At 53.4% G+C, this 16,350-nt stretch overlaps 1 protein-coding gene across 1 annotated transcript in view; it reads right to left on the bottom strand.

Moving 5' to 3' along the window:
- Positions 1-2,878: 2,878 nt before the first annotated feature.
- Positions 2,879-16,350, bottom strand: part of LOC143693004 (uncharacterized) — a 680,702-nt gene continuing 667,230 nt past the window's right edge. The window contains 2 exon segments of the mRNA XM_077173088.1: positions 2,879-3,545; positions 14,914-15,343. Of these exon segments, the coding sequence (XP_077029203.1) occupies positions 2,879-3,545; positions 14,914-15,343 (1,097 nt within the window).

Genomic DNA, 16,350 nt, shown 5'->3' with positions numbered 1-16,350 from the left:
GGAAATTCCTTTCTCTTGGTGCCCACTCTGGGCCTCCCCAGCTGTCCTTGGTGCTATTTTGTCTTCTACAGGCTCATTCCTACTAGGAAGAAAAGCTCCAGCCTCTCTGAAACCACCCTTCAATCCCTCCCAGACTATTCTTCTTCTGTCCTCAGTCTCCACAACACGGAGCCCAGAGCCCTCAGTCTCTACCTGCTGGTTTTGTGATGAGGCCTCCAAACCCTATCTTGGGAGAATTTTGGAAAAAAAAATAAGGTCTGTGAAAATGGAAAAATAGTGATTAAAGTTATTTTCTCCCAAATCTTGCCTTGACAGAAAAAGGTCTAAAATTCTTAGACGGAATGAGGGTGGCTTTACATTTTTTAGAAGGAGGAAATATTTTACAATTATGAGAGTGGCACAAAACTGCAAGTGTACTTCCAGAGTAGTAGATTCCCCTTTACAGGAATTATCCAAGATCAGGAGCTTTGTGACCCCTGACCCAGTGAAACCCCCTGCCCTTCCCAAGGATGGAATTCCTGTAGTGTGGGTTCTCTGCTGTGCTGGGGGCCCTCACAAGGCTTCTGGCCAGAATGTCTGCTGAGGGCAGCCAGGCTGCTGCAGGGGCAGTGACCTCACAGCCATCACCATGGCAGCCCTTTCCCCTGGGCCTGGCTGTGCCCTTTCCTCTGCCCCTGCCTTGGCTCTGCTGGCATGAAGAGTTTTGTCATTGATATCTCATCCCCAAGGTGCTGGGGCCAATGGCTTCCCAGTCAGGCTCCTGGAGCACAAGTGGCTTTTCAGAGGCCAGCCAGGAATGAGCCGTGAGGCAGCAGCTCTGCAGTGGTGGCCACCAGGCCGGGCTGCCAAGGGAGGCTTCTGGCCATGGCCTGCAAGCAGCTGCTGCTGCCAAGGTGCCTTTGGTGCCTCAGGCTCTCCCTGGCACAGCTCCCAGCACGGCACTCTGCCCTTGTGCCCGAGGCCTTCCCTGTGCTGGGGCTGGCCTGGGGCTTTTCCTGCAGCGGGACCTGCCCTGCTGATGGCACAGGAAAGGCAGCTCCTGCTGGAGCAGGAGGCTCTGCCTGCAATGGGCTCCAACAACTCCAGCAAGGCCCTGTTAACTTCAAAATTGCTTCCTAGAGCAGAAGATTCTAATGGTTAGAGCTCCTTTGCTGTGGAGGAAAGAACTCTGATCAAGATCTTTCTCTCTAATCATGATCACAATCAATCCGAGCCCTATTTCTAGAAATCTGTCTGGTATTCAATCATGAACCCGGTGGGACAAATTGCATTGAAGTTAAATTCCCCCTGTCCAATGTCTTGTACCTTTGACAAAGTCTGGGGCAAGCATTGGATCCAGCCATTCCCAGTCTCCTTTCTGAGAAGGAATTTTAGAAGTTAAGGGGTCCTGCAGGGGTTTTGGGGTTCTGTGGTGGCTGCTGGGTGTCATTTCTCCACCTCATGACTCAGCAGGAGTTTCTCCAAGAAAGAAACAAAGCTTTTGCCTGAAGCTCCCACTGTGGCCATGACAGGAACCCCTGTGAATGTCTGGGACATCCTGGCTCTTTGGCAGCCTGGGGACTCCTGGGATGTCACCGTGGAGCCCCCGTGAGTGCCTGTGACAGATGGGTGCCTTTGCAGCAGAAGGTGCCCTGGGATGTCACCATGGAATGGCTGTGACTGCCTCTGACCACAGGGCTCTTTACCATCCCCAGAAAGCCCTGGGAGGTCTCCATGGAGCCCCTGTCTCTGTGTGTGACATTCCAGCTCATGAAGAGGCTGGAGACTCTTGGAATTTCCCCATGGAACCCCTCTGAGTGCCTGTGGCAACTCGGTTCCTTAGCAGGCAACCATCACCAGAATCCATTGCTATGGTCAGTTTCCATGGCAACCATCACCAGCCCCCTGTTGCTATGCTCAGTTTCCATGGTAACCATCACCAGCCCCCTGTTGCTATGCTCAGTCCCCTGGCAGCTCCATGGAGACCCCATGCCAGGGGTGGTTGCCATTGACACCAGCTCAGGCCTGCAGCCAGAGCCTGTTGCCATGGCAACCATTTCCAGTCCCATCCCCAGGCTCATGGGATCTCAGAACCACAGAATTGGCTGAGCTGGGAGGGACCCATCAGGATCCTCCAGTCCAACTGCTGGCCCTGCACAGGACACTCCAACAATGCCAGCCTGGCCTGGCAGCGCTGGCCAATCACTGCTGGAGCTCAGAGAGCCCTGGAGCTGGGACCCTTCCCTGGGGAGCCTGGGCAGGGCCCCAGCAGCCTCTGGGCAAAAACCTTTTCCTGACATCCAACCTGAGCCTGCCCCGACTCAGCTGCAGCCGCTCCCTCCACTCCTGTCCCTGGGCACCAGAGGGAAGAGGTTCCCACAGCCCCAGCCAGGGACCCGCTCCCAAGGCTGCTGCCATGGCCACCAGGGCTGGCACCAGCTGGGATGCTCGGTCTCCATGGGCTGGGGTTTAGGAATGGGATTCCCCAATTTCCTGCTCCCGCTAAAACCGCGCTGCCCTCGCTGCCCTCCCGCCTCCCATGGAAAGCACAAAAGGCAAAGATCCCAGGCTGGGATAAGAACAATTTACTGGGAACAGCAACCAGATAAGGAACAAACAGCAACAGCAACAACATGGATAACAGAAGGAATAAGAAAAACTTTTTGCAGGGAAAACTACAACACCACCGACTGTCTCTTCCCAGCCATGCATTCCCTCCATCCTGGTAGGACACCCTTCTACTCACGGCAGACAGAGAGAGTCTCTTTCCTGCCCCTGGCAATAACCTGAAGTAGGAGTGAATGTAATGACACAGCCATGGCCAGACCCTCATAACCTTGGGCCCACATCATGTCATTGGCAGGGGCAGGCAAAGGGACAGGTGTCTTCCCAGCATGGATCACAGGGAATGTAGATAACCAGGGCTCTTTCCAACGTGGGACCTCCAATAGGGGATGATGCTGGAGCAGTGCACAAAGCTCTTCCTGCAGTTGGGGCATTTGCAGGGCTTCCCTAACTGGTGCTTCCGTTGGTGTCTGGTCAAGTGAGAGTTACGGCTGAAGCTCATCCCACATTCCCCACACTCGTAGGGCCTCTCCCCGGTGTGGATGTACTGGTGGGTGATGAGGTGGGAGTTTTGCTTGAAGCCCTTCCCGCAGTCAGGGCAGGGGAATGGCCTCTCCTCTGTGTGAATCCGCTCGTGCACAAGGAGCTGGGAGCTGGTCTGAAACCTCTTCCCACACTCAGGACACTCATAGGGCCTCTCCCCAGTGTGGGTGCGCTGATGGCTGATGAGGTGGGAGTTGTTCTTGAAGCCCTTCTGGCAGTCGGGGCAGCGGAAGGGCCTCTCCTCGGTGTGAATCCGCTGGTGCAGCAGAAGATTGGAGCTGGTCTGAAACCTCTTCTGACACTCAGGACACTCATAGGGCCTCTCCCCAGTGTGGATCATCTGGTGGACACTCAGGTCAGAGCTGCAGCTGAAGCCCTTCCCACACTCCCCACACTCATAGGCCCATTCCCCAGTGTGGATCATCTGGTGGCGGATCAGGGTGTTGCTCCGGCTGAAGCTCTTCCCACACTCCAAGCACTTGTGGGGCTTGTCCCCATCGTGAAGCTGCTCATGGGCCACCAGCTCTGAGCCCTGGCTGAAGCTCTGTCCACCTTCCTGGATCAGGGTGGGTCTTTCCTCCTCAGAGCACCCTGGGCTGGCTTTGCAGCCCCTCCACCTCTGGGATCTCTGGGGCTTTTCTTCCCTGTTGGATTCCTGTGCACTAGAGTTGCTCAAAACAGCCTCTTCCACGAGATTCTGCTGTGGGGATTTGTCCTCCCTGGTCTCCATCGTCAGCTTATTGTTTGGAGGACGAATGACAAGGTCAGGATGGGATTTGCCTCTGTGCCACAGGGAAGGGGAAAGAGATCCCCCCACTGATTTCCTGGCAGGACGGCATTGGCAGAGGGGCTGTCCTGCAGCCGGGGGCTGTGCTGGGCTGGGAGATGGAGCAGGAGAGAGGGGGAAAGGGGCACTGACTTCCTCCTCACCTGCCCGGGTGTCCTGGGACATTGTCTCAGTTTGAACAGACGGGTGTCTGCTAAGGAAGGCAAGAGCCTCCCTTGACATGGAAAATGTAAACCCTCTCCCTCCAAATTACTAGAATTTTGAAATTAAGGGTATCTCAGGCAAAAGTATGGGAATAGGAATAACAGTTATTGAACTAGGAAAATCTTAAAAATACAAATGCCATTTTACAAAAAAACCCCACTCACCAGGTCAGAATACAACGTGACACCCTGCGGGTCAGGCTGCTGGTAGGGGTCCTATGAAATGGTGGCTGCAGAGCTCCTGCAGTGACAGATGTGGTTCTGTTAGGATCCTGTAGAAGGGTGGAGTTTTCCTCTGAAGGTCCAGTGGTGGTGGTGGTAGGCCTGGTCTTCCTCAGGGAATCCTGTGGAGAAGAAAGCTGCTTCTCTGAGAATCCAGTGGGAAGAGGCTGATGTGGTGTCCCAAGGATGCGGTTATATCCAGGTACGAATGCTTGGCTCCTCCCCCTGGGCGGAGCATCTCACAATGGGATGATGTGGTTTTTATCAGTCATGCAGTGACACTCAATGGCCCATTAAGAGAAGATATTTCCCAGAGGATGGATTGGTTGTGGAAGAGATAAAGAAAACTGCCCAATTAACAGAAGATAAATGCTCCAGTTCTAACAGATGGGTGATGATCCCACAGCCTGTGAATTCAGGGAATGCTCAACATCATGGTTCCTTCTCCTCTCCCTGATCCTCCTTTGTCCCTCCTCTTCCTCCCACTCCTCATCTTCCCTCCCTCCTCCTCCTTTTCCTTCCTAAGCCAACCTCCTTCTCTTACTTCCCTCCCTTCTTGCTCTCCTTCTTCATCCAAACTGGGCCTTGCTGGGGACCCTGGCTGCAGACTTCCAGCCCTTGGGGTTCCTCCCAGGAGATCCAGAAGGGGTGAATGCAGAGAGGGCTGGGAGATCCCAGGAGTGGCTTCAGTGGGAGGCACTGGGCTGTACTGGGATCATACTGGGATCAAATGGGCAGTGACTGGGATTGCACTGCATTTGTACTCACATCATACCAGGATCATACTGGAACTGAGTAGGAGCCTGCCGGGTGCAATTGTGACCCTGTTGGAGGCAAATGGGATATACTGGGAGCAAGTGGGATCATGCTCTGGGTGAGCAGGAGCAGCTGTGAGCAACTGGGATCATGCCAGGAGCATGTGGGAGAACTGGGAGTGACTGGGTGCATGCTGGGGGTCATTGGAAACAACTGGGCTTCTACTGGGATCATGCTGGGAGTGACTGGGAATATGCTGGAAGGAACTGGGATACACTGGGAAAGACTGGGAAACACTGGAACAAAAGTCAGGGTGAAAGGGAGCAACTGGAACCATGTGGGGCACAAGTGGTTCCTACAGGCAGCAACTGGGACCACACCGGGGTCCCCACATACTGGGACTGACTGGATTAACCCTGGCAGTGTCTGAGAGTGATTGGGAACACACCATGCACATCATCCCTGGACTGGGGGTGACTGGGAGCAACTGGGAGCACACTGGGGGCAAATGGCATCATACTGGGACTGACTGGGTTGATCTAGCTGGAGGCAACCGGGACCATCCTGGGAGTGCTTGAAAGTAACTGGGATTATTCTGGGACCATACTGGGAGTGCTGCCATGGGACAAGGATCATACTAATACATAAAATTTCAATAGTCAATGTGAATTTTATTTCTATATCTTTGATTTTAAAGAAGGCGAGCAAGCAGCGCTGGTTGGCCGGGGAGTCACCGCTCCACTCACGGCACACACCACTTACAAATTCAGTAAAGTATATATATACTGGTTTTAAGCATAAAAAAGCAGTTTCCAGTGTGCTTGTTTAGTAGAAATGAGTAAGTATCAATCAGCTGGAATAAGCAATTTTATCATCTTTCCAGGTGGTTGTTGGCTTCCTGTCCTTCTTGTGCTTGTCTGGAGCGAGGCCCCTTCACCGCTGTCTGCTACATGATTTTGTTAAGCTTTTTATTACACATAAGCATTTAGTCGCATTGCAGTCCCCTTAGCTTCACCACACTTCTTCCTCTACTTTATTCTAAGCATCAGTCATCTTGCTACCTCATCTCTTTACTTTACCATACTTCCCTTAGTTCAAAGCTTTATTTGGTTATAGAAAGTTTCATAAGCCTTCTTTGGATCTATCCCAAAGAATGCATCCATTTTCCACACAGCAGATAAAAGCATTTGCTGATTCCATTGCTGATTGACACAAATGACAAAAACATTTTTCACAGTATTGCTCACCAGATTGATGATGTGGGGATCTACCTCCCTTTCCTGTAGGGCATGTAGAACGTGCTGCTGGCTTGCGGTGTCAAAAGCCTTGGCCATGTCCACAAATACAACAGCCAGGGGTTTGTGTTCTCCTTTTGCGGACTGAATTCTAGTTTGCAGGAGTTTCAGGTTTTCGGAGCATTCCACTGCCCTTATAAAGCCTCTTTGCCTTGGGTTGAGGGGGCAAGCCTTGGTCAGTTTGGCTGTTAAAACCCTGGAGGACAGTCTTAGCAAGATGGAACCGATCAGGATGGGTCTCCAGTTGTTAATGTCCTTTAGGTGCCCTGCTTTGGTTGACTTAGGAATCAAAACAGTCCTGCAACCCCTCACCATGTCTGGGATTTTTCCTGATGTTAACCATAAGCTGAAGATCTCCATGGTCCAGGAGTACTCTGGATCCATCTTCTTGATGTCTCTTAGAGTAATCCTGGACTGGGAGCTGAGTTTTTGCTCATCTCCTGCACATTTTTCTCAATTTCTTTTGCCATAATTAAGTCTCTGAAAGCACTAATGTTGGCTTTCCCATTAATTTGGTGTTGCTGCCGCTTGGGGCGTGGCATCCCAGGTCGAGGACGGCTCGGTGGCAGCGCCTTTGCCACACGGACCAAGCACGCGCACACACCAATGAGGTGGACGGTAACTGGCGTTTATTAACGGTTAGGCAGGGTCATTTATAACAGGGGTTAATGGTCAACAACACGTGGGGCTAAGTAACGGTAAAGGGGAGGGGTTCTGTCTGCCCGTAACAATGTGAGATCTTGCGGCCGGTCCCTAATCTCCCACAATTTGGAAGTTCCCAAGGCTATCAAATGTTCCAGGTGTTTCCCATCAGGCTTTAAAAACTGAATAAAGTTCGATGGGTGGGATTTCACAGGACAAACACTCTTTGTCATTCAGGATAATTTTAGCAAGTTTTCCCCTATCTAGATGGAACAGGTCTTAGAAGCAAAGAAAATGACCTTTCTTAACTGTTCTTCTTTTCATCCACTTTTGAAAAGGTCTTATTGGTCCTTTTTCCTGGCTCCCCATTTTTCTCTTGTCCTGGGTTGCTGTTCTTATCTGGCTGATTAATTCAAGGCATCAAAAGCATTCCTGTGCTGATTGATTGTTGATTGCATCTCCTTATCATCTATTAAGTGCTTGGATATCCACAGGAAGGTGTGAATTGTCCCAGCTGATAGCCATTCACTGAGGGTTCTGAGATAATGGGCCTGCAGCTCCCCCTCCCTCTGTCACTTGCTGTTTCCCAGCTGTTGTTATCTTTATCAGGGTGGTGACTCATCTTGGGATCTGTTTTCCTTCCAGCAGCTGCTCTCCCAGGCATCTGACTCCTCCCAAGATCTTTGTCCAAGTCCATTCGCAGGCCCCCAGCTGCTCTCCTGCTTTGATGACTCATGCCAGGTTCCTTATCTGCATCCTCAGCTGGTTTCCTGGGCAGCAATCTCCTTTTGTCCCTGATTTCTTCAGCTGTTTTGCTTGTGATGTGTGTCCTGCAATGAGTTTATTGATGCTTTTGTTGCCCTCAAACTGAGCCTCCAATCTTACCAGTAGTTCTTCCTCTTTAGTCCAGCATTTTTGGTGGGCTCCTGGGTTGGAAGTCTCTTTTGGGTGGAAAACAGCAACCCTTCCCTGATTTCTAACCAATGAATGTGCCAATCTTTTGTGTTGTCCCAGAGCAATTTTCATCTCTAAGTCTCTGCTGCATTCCTCATATATCCACTCCCTGCCTGGAGCCATTTCTGCTGCTCCCCTGCATTTACCAAAGTGACAAACAATACCATGAGAATTACTCTTCTCTTTTCCACATTGAGCACACAGAAAACAAACCCTCCTTATCCCGTGGGCTACCCTCAGATGCTCACTCAAGCCCAACACACAGTTCACCTGGGTACCACAGCAAGGACAAGGTGGATTTGTTATCAGGAGCAGTCACAGTAAGGATGTCTTCCAGTGTCTGTTCCCCGTGGTTCTCTGTCTGAGCTGGGGATGTCGCCGGCTTGGTGTCGTTCTCCGGCTCAGCAGGTGATGTTTCTGGTGTGCCCTCAGTCTCACAATTGCTGTTTCTCTACCTGTTGTCAAGCACAAACGATTCACAGCTCCTCGGAAGGCAGATCTTCAGTCTCACACTTGGCCGTGGTGCAAACTGTTCATAGACCTCAGGCAGCCTGCTCAAACCCTCCCAGCTTGCGGGAAAATGAACACATTCAAAGTTATTCATAAACAAGTCCAATCTAGAAAACTCAGAGTTCACCAGAGAAGCCAGTTCACATACTGGAGTGGTGAGATGGTAAATTTTTCAACACTAGGTCTACCCAGATTTTAGACAACAGGTCTACCTGGTGTTTAGAAAATCAAAACACCAGGTTTACCTTGCAAAATTGAGAGAAGGTGTCCAGTTGTAGATCCTGGGACACCAGGTCACCTAGTTATGTTTAGAGATTTTGTTTTAAAATGGTTCCCCATTTTATGGCTCCGGATAGTAAATTTGCCACAAGTTTAGGAGAGGTAGAATAAGAAGGACAGAGCAAGGACATAGCAATCTTTTGCCCACTTTAAAATCCTGGAGTCAGATCTTGGGCAAAGAGCCACCCAGCTCTTACTGTTTGTTTCAGGAGGATGACATTTCAACAGGAGGACGTTGAACTGGCCATCCCCACCACCTCTGTGCTGGGGCAGAGATCGACTGGGTTACATTACACAAGCTTTCCAGCAGGACCATGAGGAGGTGCAATCACTGCAGCAATGCCCAGTTTGTAACTATACTCTCAAAAACTGCCTTAAGAGAATCACAGTCGCTCCCGCCTTTTGCCTGCACTTCACTGAATTTCTTCACTTTGACATTCAGAGCACTGGGCAGCAATCCCATCGCATCATCACCCACCTCAGGCCTTTGGGATGCTTTGTTTTAATTAAACAGTCAGATTCCCCTGGTTTGCACCAGTTCTAAGCTGGCTGCTGGGTGCTGGCCAAGGTGGGGCACTGGCCCAGGGACCCCCGCCGGGGACCCTCCCCTGCATGAACTGCTCAGCCGACGCCTTTTCCCAGCAGTTGACAGCAGGGCATGGAGCGACAGATACGGCTTGATCGTAGCCAGGTGTTCCACAGCAGCTGGGAGTCTCACAGCAGCCAGGTACAGCTTGGCAACAGGCACAGGTAACTCCATAGCAGCCAGGAATGGCTCCGCAGCCAGGCACCCCCTCACAGTGCCAGGGCACTCTCCCGCTGGGGCCGGGCACTGTCTCGCCGTGGCTGGGCACAGCTGCAGGGGCGCTTTCAGTCACAGCAAAGCACAGAGAGGTGGTTCCAGCGCAGGCAGAGATGGCTACAGGGGCAGCAGCATGGCACAGAGGAGCTGGAATCTTGCAGGGGCCGGGCACCACTTCTGAGATCTCAGCTGGTGTGGCAGGGCCTGGTGGAGGGGCAGCAAAGCCCGCTCCATGGCCAGGCACTGTCCTGCAGGAGCAAGGCATCTCACAGTGGTGGCGGCTGGGTGCCTTGCAGCGGCTGCAGTGGCAAAGCGCCTCCCTGCTACTACCAAGTGCTGCTTCTGGGGTTCCAGCTGCAGCAGCAGGGCACAGCAGAGTGGCAGAGTGCCTGTTCAATGTGGCTCTGCAGCATGACGTCTCTCCACCCTCTGGATTAGCAGCAGCACTCTTCATTGACAACCCGCGCTGGGCTTGGGCGGTTGCGGCAGTTTCTGCCAGCAGGGCAGAACAAGGGGCAGCAGCGGGCACAGCAGCACAGCAGCCAGTCCTTTCAGGTGTCTTGGCAGCCATGGCAGGGCACAGAGGGGCTGCAGGGTGCTCATTTAACACAGCCAGGCTTCTTGGGGCGCCTCCACCACTGACCTCAGGGATGGCACACTCAGCTGGCAGCGCCCTCCCGCCTGGGACAGCGGCACAGCCCTGGGTGACCAGGGGACATCCTGCTGGGCAAACACCTCCACCGGGGGTGGCAGCACAGTCCCGGGGGCAGCAGGGCACTCCCCGGGCAGGTCACCCTCACCTGGGGAGGCTCCATGGCTCTGCCTGGTGGCCTCCTGGTGGGCTGTGCCTTCTGCACTCATTCTCTTCCCTCGCTCACCCAGCACAGCCTCTGCTCTCCCTGCTGCCTCCCCCAGCGCCCTGCTTTCACCGTTAGCCTTGGTGGAGAGCCAGTGAATGCTCCATCCTTGGAAATGTTCCTGCTTGGATAGGCTCTGAGCAACATGATGGAGTGAAAGATGCCTCTGCTCCCACCCCACAGCAGGCCCTGTGGTGTCAGCTATAGGAGTAGTTGGGGTCTCCTGTAGGATGCAATTCCCCCAGAGAGCAGAGAGAACACAAAGCACCACAGCTGGCAGGAACATCCTCCCATGGAGATGGGAATATTCTGGATCAACAGGCTCAGGCTGCCCAGCTTTGCCTCTTTGTAGATGGACACAAGTGTCAGAAGTGACTGAGAACCAGGAGGCCCCACAGTGTCTCTGAGTCCCCTTGGTTCCCTGAGATTACACAGTGTCCCAGGCTCCCTTTGGTTCCATGAGGCCCCACAATGTCACAAGGATCCCTGGACAACACAAGGCCCTGAGATATCTCAATGGATCCTTGGTTCCAACTGTCCTCACTGAGTCACAAGGGCCTCTGGATTCCATGAGACCCCACAGTGTCACAGTGTCCCTTTGGTTCCACAAGCCACAGGGTCACAACGGCTCCTGAGCATCTTCAGGCACCTGAGTCTCAGAGCATCCCCTCAGTTCCATGAACTCCACAGTGTCACAGTGTCCCCTTAGTTCCACTTAGTCCTGTAGAGTCACAAGGATTCCTGGGAACCATGAGGCCCTGAGGTATCACAATGGATGGTTCCATGAAGCCCCAGAGTTTCACAGTCTCCTCTCGGTTCCATGGATTCTACAAGACCCTGGAGAGTCACAGGGCTCCTTTAGCCCCATGAGTCTCCAGAGTGTGAACTATGTCCCCAGGAGGCCCTGCAGTGTCACAGAGGAGCAGCACTGCAGTGGGCACAGCACCAGGGCAGGTTTGGTAGTGTTCCCATGTCTGTGACACAACAGCAGTGGCTACACCAACGTTCCCCTCTCTATGATACCACAGCACTTCAAGATCGAGCATTCCCCTGTCTGTGACACCACAGGGGTGGCAGCCACAGTGTCCCCACTCTGTGACACCACAGCTGTGGCAGGACCATGTCCCCCTCTCTGTGACACCACAGCAGTGACAATTCAAACATTCCCCTATCTGTCACACAACAAGGGTGGCAATTCCAATGTTCCCCTCCCTGTAACAGAACAGAGGTGGCAGCCCTAAAATTCCCCTCTCTGTGACATCACAGCGATGGCTGCCCCAGTGTCCCCCTCTCTGTGACACCACATCGGAGGCAATCCTGACCTTCCACTCTCTGTGACACCACAGCTGTGGCAGCCCTAAATTCCTTCTCTGTGACACCACAATGGTGAAAGCCACAATGTTCCCCTCTCTAGGACACCACAGTGGTTGCAGCCCCACTGTTCCTGTCTCTGTGACAACACAGCTGTGCCAGTCCTCATCCCCCTCTCTGTGACACCACAGAGGTGGCACCCGCAGTGTTCCCCTCTTTATGACACCAACACAGTGGCAGAACAAAGATTCCCCTCTCTATGAGAAAACAGTGGTGGCAGCCCCAACATTCCAATCTCTCTGACATCACTTTGGTGCCCAACCCAACATTGCCCTGTCTATGAAAACACAGTAGTAGCAGCCCCCACATTCACCTCTCTGTGACACCACAGAGGTGGCAGCCCCAGCATTCTCCTCTCTATGACAGCACCACAGTGGCAGCCCCAACATTCCCCTCTCTGTGACACCACAGGGGTGGCAGCCCCAAATGCTCCCCTGTCTGTGACACCCCAGCAGTGACTCCCACACATTCCCCTGCCTGTGACACCACTGCATTGGCAGTCCCAACATTGACTTCTTTATGACACCACAGCGGGGGCAGCCCCAAGATTAGCCTCTCCATGACAAACCAGGGGTAGCAGCCCCAAGGTTACCCTGTCTTTGAGCTCACAAGGATGGCAGTCCCAATGTTCTCCTCTCTATGACATCACTGGGGGCAGTGGAAGCCCCAATGTTCTCCTCTCTATGACAACAAAGCACTGGCAGCCACAGTGTTCCCTTCAATGACACTAAAGCAGCAGCCACCCCAACATTTCCCTCACTGTGACACCACAGCTGTGGCAGCCCCAGCGCTCCCCTCTCTGTGACACCACAGCTGTGGCAGTCCCGTTGTCCCGGTCTCTGTGACACCACAGTGGTTGCTGCCCGAATGTTCCCCTCTCTGTGACACTGCAGCTGTGGCAGCAGCACTAGAACAGAAGCAGCACCCGTGGAACACCAGGGGAGCAGGGGAGGAGCAGAGAAGGAGCAGTGGAACAGGGGGAGATGAGCAGTGTTGGAGCAGCAGTGGAGCAGTGGTGCAGGAGCAGAGGAACCGTGCTGAAACAGCACAGCACAGCTTTGGAGCAGCAATGGAGTGAGCATGGAAAAGGCGGAACAGTGGTGGCACAGGAGCTACAGCCATGGAACAGTGGTGGCACTGGAACTACGGCCATGGAACAGTGGTGGCACAGGAACTACGGCCATGGAACAGTGGTGGCACAGGAGCTACAGCCATGGAACAGTTGTGGCACAGGAACTACGGCCATGAAACAGTTGTGGCACAGGAACTACAGCCATGGAACAGTGGTGGCACAGAAGCTACAGCCATGGAACAGTGGTGGCACAGGAGCTCCAGCCATGGAACAGTGCTGGCACAGCCCCGCAGCTGTGGAGCGGTGCCTGAGATGCCGAAGCTGCGGGACACAGAGCGGCTCCCAGCCCTGTGTGCTGCAGGAGCCGGCCCCGCACACACCAGAGCGATGCCCCTCAGGCTCACCCAGAGCTGGGGGCACAGGCAGGAATTGCTGCTGGGCTCTGGAAGGTGTGGATTGAGTGCATTTAATGGTGACCTGGGGGTTGATCCTGCTCATTGTGGCTGCTTTTGTGCTGTCGGGCCCATTCCAGTTCATCTGAAGTCGTGAACTCAGGAGAAACTTGGGACAAAAGGAATCAAAGTGCCTTCTGTCCTGCTGTCTTGCTTTGGAAAGACAGGCGCCTGCTAAGGAAGGCAGGAGCCTCCCCTCAAATAGAGAATGTAAACATCCCTGCCTCCGAATTGCTATAAATTTTAAATCAAGAGGCTCTCAGGAAAAACATATTGGAGCAGGAAACAACAGTTCTTTATTGGGGAAGAAAATAAAAGGAGAAAATAAAAAATGCAGTAAACTAAAACAGCAATGACAGAACCAGAACCCAACCTGACACCCTGTTGGTCAGGCTGTTGGTAGCAATCCAATTGGAATTGTGGCTGCAGTCCTCCTGCAGTGTCAGGTGTGGGTCTGTTGCAGCAGGGCTCCTGTAGAAAAGGGTGGAGTCCCTGGGTGGATCCCATCAGGATCCTCCAGTCCAACTGCTGGCCCTGCACAGGACACTCCAACAATGCCAGCCCGGGCCTGGCAGCGCTGGCCAAATGCTGCTGCAGCTCAGAGAGCCCTGGAGCTGGGACCCTGCCCTGGGGAGCCTGGCCAGGGCCCCAGCAGCCTCTGGGCAAAAACCTTTTCCTGACATCCAACCTGAGCCTGCCCCGACTCAGCTGCAGCCGCTCCCTCCACTCCTGTCCCTGGGCACCAGAGGGAAGAGGTTCCCACAGCCCCAGCCAGGGACCCGCTCCCAAGGCTGCTGCCATGGCCACCAGGGCTGGCACCAGCTGGGATGCTCGGTCTCCATGGGCCAGGCTTCAGGAATGGGATTCCCCAATTTCCTGCTCCTGCTAAAACCGCGCTGCCCTCGCTGCCCTCCCACCTCCCATGGAAAGCACAAAAGGCAAAGATCCGGGCTGGGATAAGAACAATTTACTGGGAACAGAAATGAGATAAGGAACAAACAGGAACAGAAACAATATTGATAACAGAAGTGATCAATAAAACTTTTAAAGGGAAAACTAAAACACAACTCACTGGGTCTTTCCTGGCCATGTATTTCCCCCTGCCTGGAAAGGACACCCTTCTCCTCAGGGAGAGAGAGAGAGAGAGAGAGAGTCCCTTTCCTGCTCTTGGCAATGACCTGAGGTGGGAGTGAATGTAATGACAGGGCTATGGCCAGACCCTTATTTTTTTCAATGCCACATCAGGTCATTGGGAGGGGCAGGAAAATTGACAGCTGTCTTCCCAGCATGGATTACAGGGAAAATGGATCCCCAGGGCTCTTCCCAACGTGGGACCTCCAATGGAGAAAGAAGCTGGAGTGGTGCATGAAGCTCTTCCTGCAGCTGGGGCACTCGCACAACTTCCCTTACTGGTGACTCCATTGGTTTCTGGTCAAATTCGAGCTCATCGAGAAGCTCTTTCCATGAAGTGGGACCCTTGTAGGGCCTCTCCCCAGTGTGGATGTGCCGGTGGATGATGAAGGTGGATTTTTTCTTGAATCCCTTCCTGCAATCAGGGCAGCAGAAGGGCCTCTCCTGGGTGTGACTCTGCTCATTCAGGCAGAGATTTTTGCTGGTCTGCAACCTCTTCCGACAGGTGGGGCACTCGTATCGCCTCTCCCCGGTGTGGATGCACCGGTGGAGGATGAGGTGGGAGTTGTGCTTGAAGCCCTTCCCGCACTCAGGGCAGCGGAAGGGCCTCTCCTCTGTATGAATGCGCTGGTGGCAGAGGTAATTGGAGCGTGTCTGAAACCTCTTCTGACACTTGGGACACTTGTAGGGCCTCTCCCCAGTGTGGACGTGTTGGTGGATGATGAGGGCAGAGCTGCAGCTGAAGCCCTTCCCACACTCCCCACACTCGTAGGCCCATTCCCCAGTGTGGATCATCTGGTGGCGGATCAGGGTGTTGCTCCGGCTGAAGATCTTCCCACACTCCAAGCACTTGTGGGGCTTCTCCCCATTGTGAAGCTGCTCATGGACCACCAGCTCTGAGCCCTGGCTGAAGCTCTGTCCACCTTCCTGGATCAGGGTGGGTCTTTCCTCCTCAGAGCACCCTGGGCTGGGTTTGCAGCCCCTCCACCTCTGGGATCTCTGGGGCTTTTCTTCCCTGTTGGATTCCTGTGCACTAGAGTTGCTCAAAACAGCCTCTTCCACGAGATTCTGCTGTGGAGAATTTTCCTCCCTGGTCTCCATCCTCAGCTTCTTCCCTGGGGGAGGAAGGACAAGGAGAGCATGGGATTTGCCTCCGTGCCACAGGGAAGGGGAAGGAGATCCCCCCAGAGCATCCCCGGCAGGACAGGGTTGGCAGCAGGGTTGTCCTGCAGCCGGGGGCTGTGCTGGGCTGGGAGATGGAGCAGGAGAGAGGGGGAAAGGGGCACTGACTTCCTCCTCACCTGCCTGGGGCTCCTGGGGCATCTTCCTCTTCCTCTCAGCCTCCTCCTTCATCTAGTGAAGGTTTCAGGATGGGAAATCCTGCTTTGGGAGGAAAACAAGGGATGAGCACACTAAATTTTATACTGGATTGAAGGCAAACCTGGGGGAGAATCTAAGCCAGAATTACAATTTAATAAGAAAATTAAGATCACGGCAATGATTCAGAAACGCTGCCTTAAACTGACAGAGTCAGGATATAACCTGAACCCTGTTGCTCAGGGTGGTGGCAACAGTCCCATTAAATGGTGGCTGCAGTCCTGTTGGAGTGATGAACGTGATTCTGTCCAAGCAGTGATCCTGTAGAAGGGTCTGGTCTTCCTCTGCAGGTCCAGCGGTGGTTCTGGAGCTCTTGTCCTCTGGGAATCCAGTAGGCAAGCTGCTCCTGGTGTTGCAAGGCTCAGCTTATATCCAGGTAGGAATGCTTGGATCCTCCCCCTGGGCGGAGCATCCCACAATGGGATGATGGAATTTGATCAGTCCTGCAGTGACACACAATGGCCCATTCGCAGAAGATATCTCCCCTGGAGGGCGTTATCAGGGCTGAGTCATGGAAGAGATAAAGAACCCTGCCCCACCTGTTTATAGCAGT

This window comes from Agelaius phoeniceus, unplaced genomic scaffold (assembly GCF_051311805.1).
Source record: "Agelaius phoeniceus isolate bAgePho1 unplaced genomic scaffold, bAgePho1.hap1 Scaffold_113, whole genome shotgun sequence".
NCBI lineage: Eukaryota > Metazoa > Chordata > Aves > Passeriformes > Icteridae > Agelaius > Agelaius phoeniceus.
The sequence above is the reverse complement of the archived record's forward strand: the minus strand, read 5'-3'. Positions and strand labels throughout refer to the sequence as shown.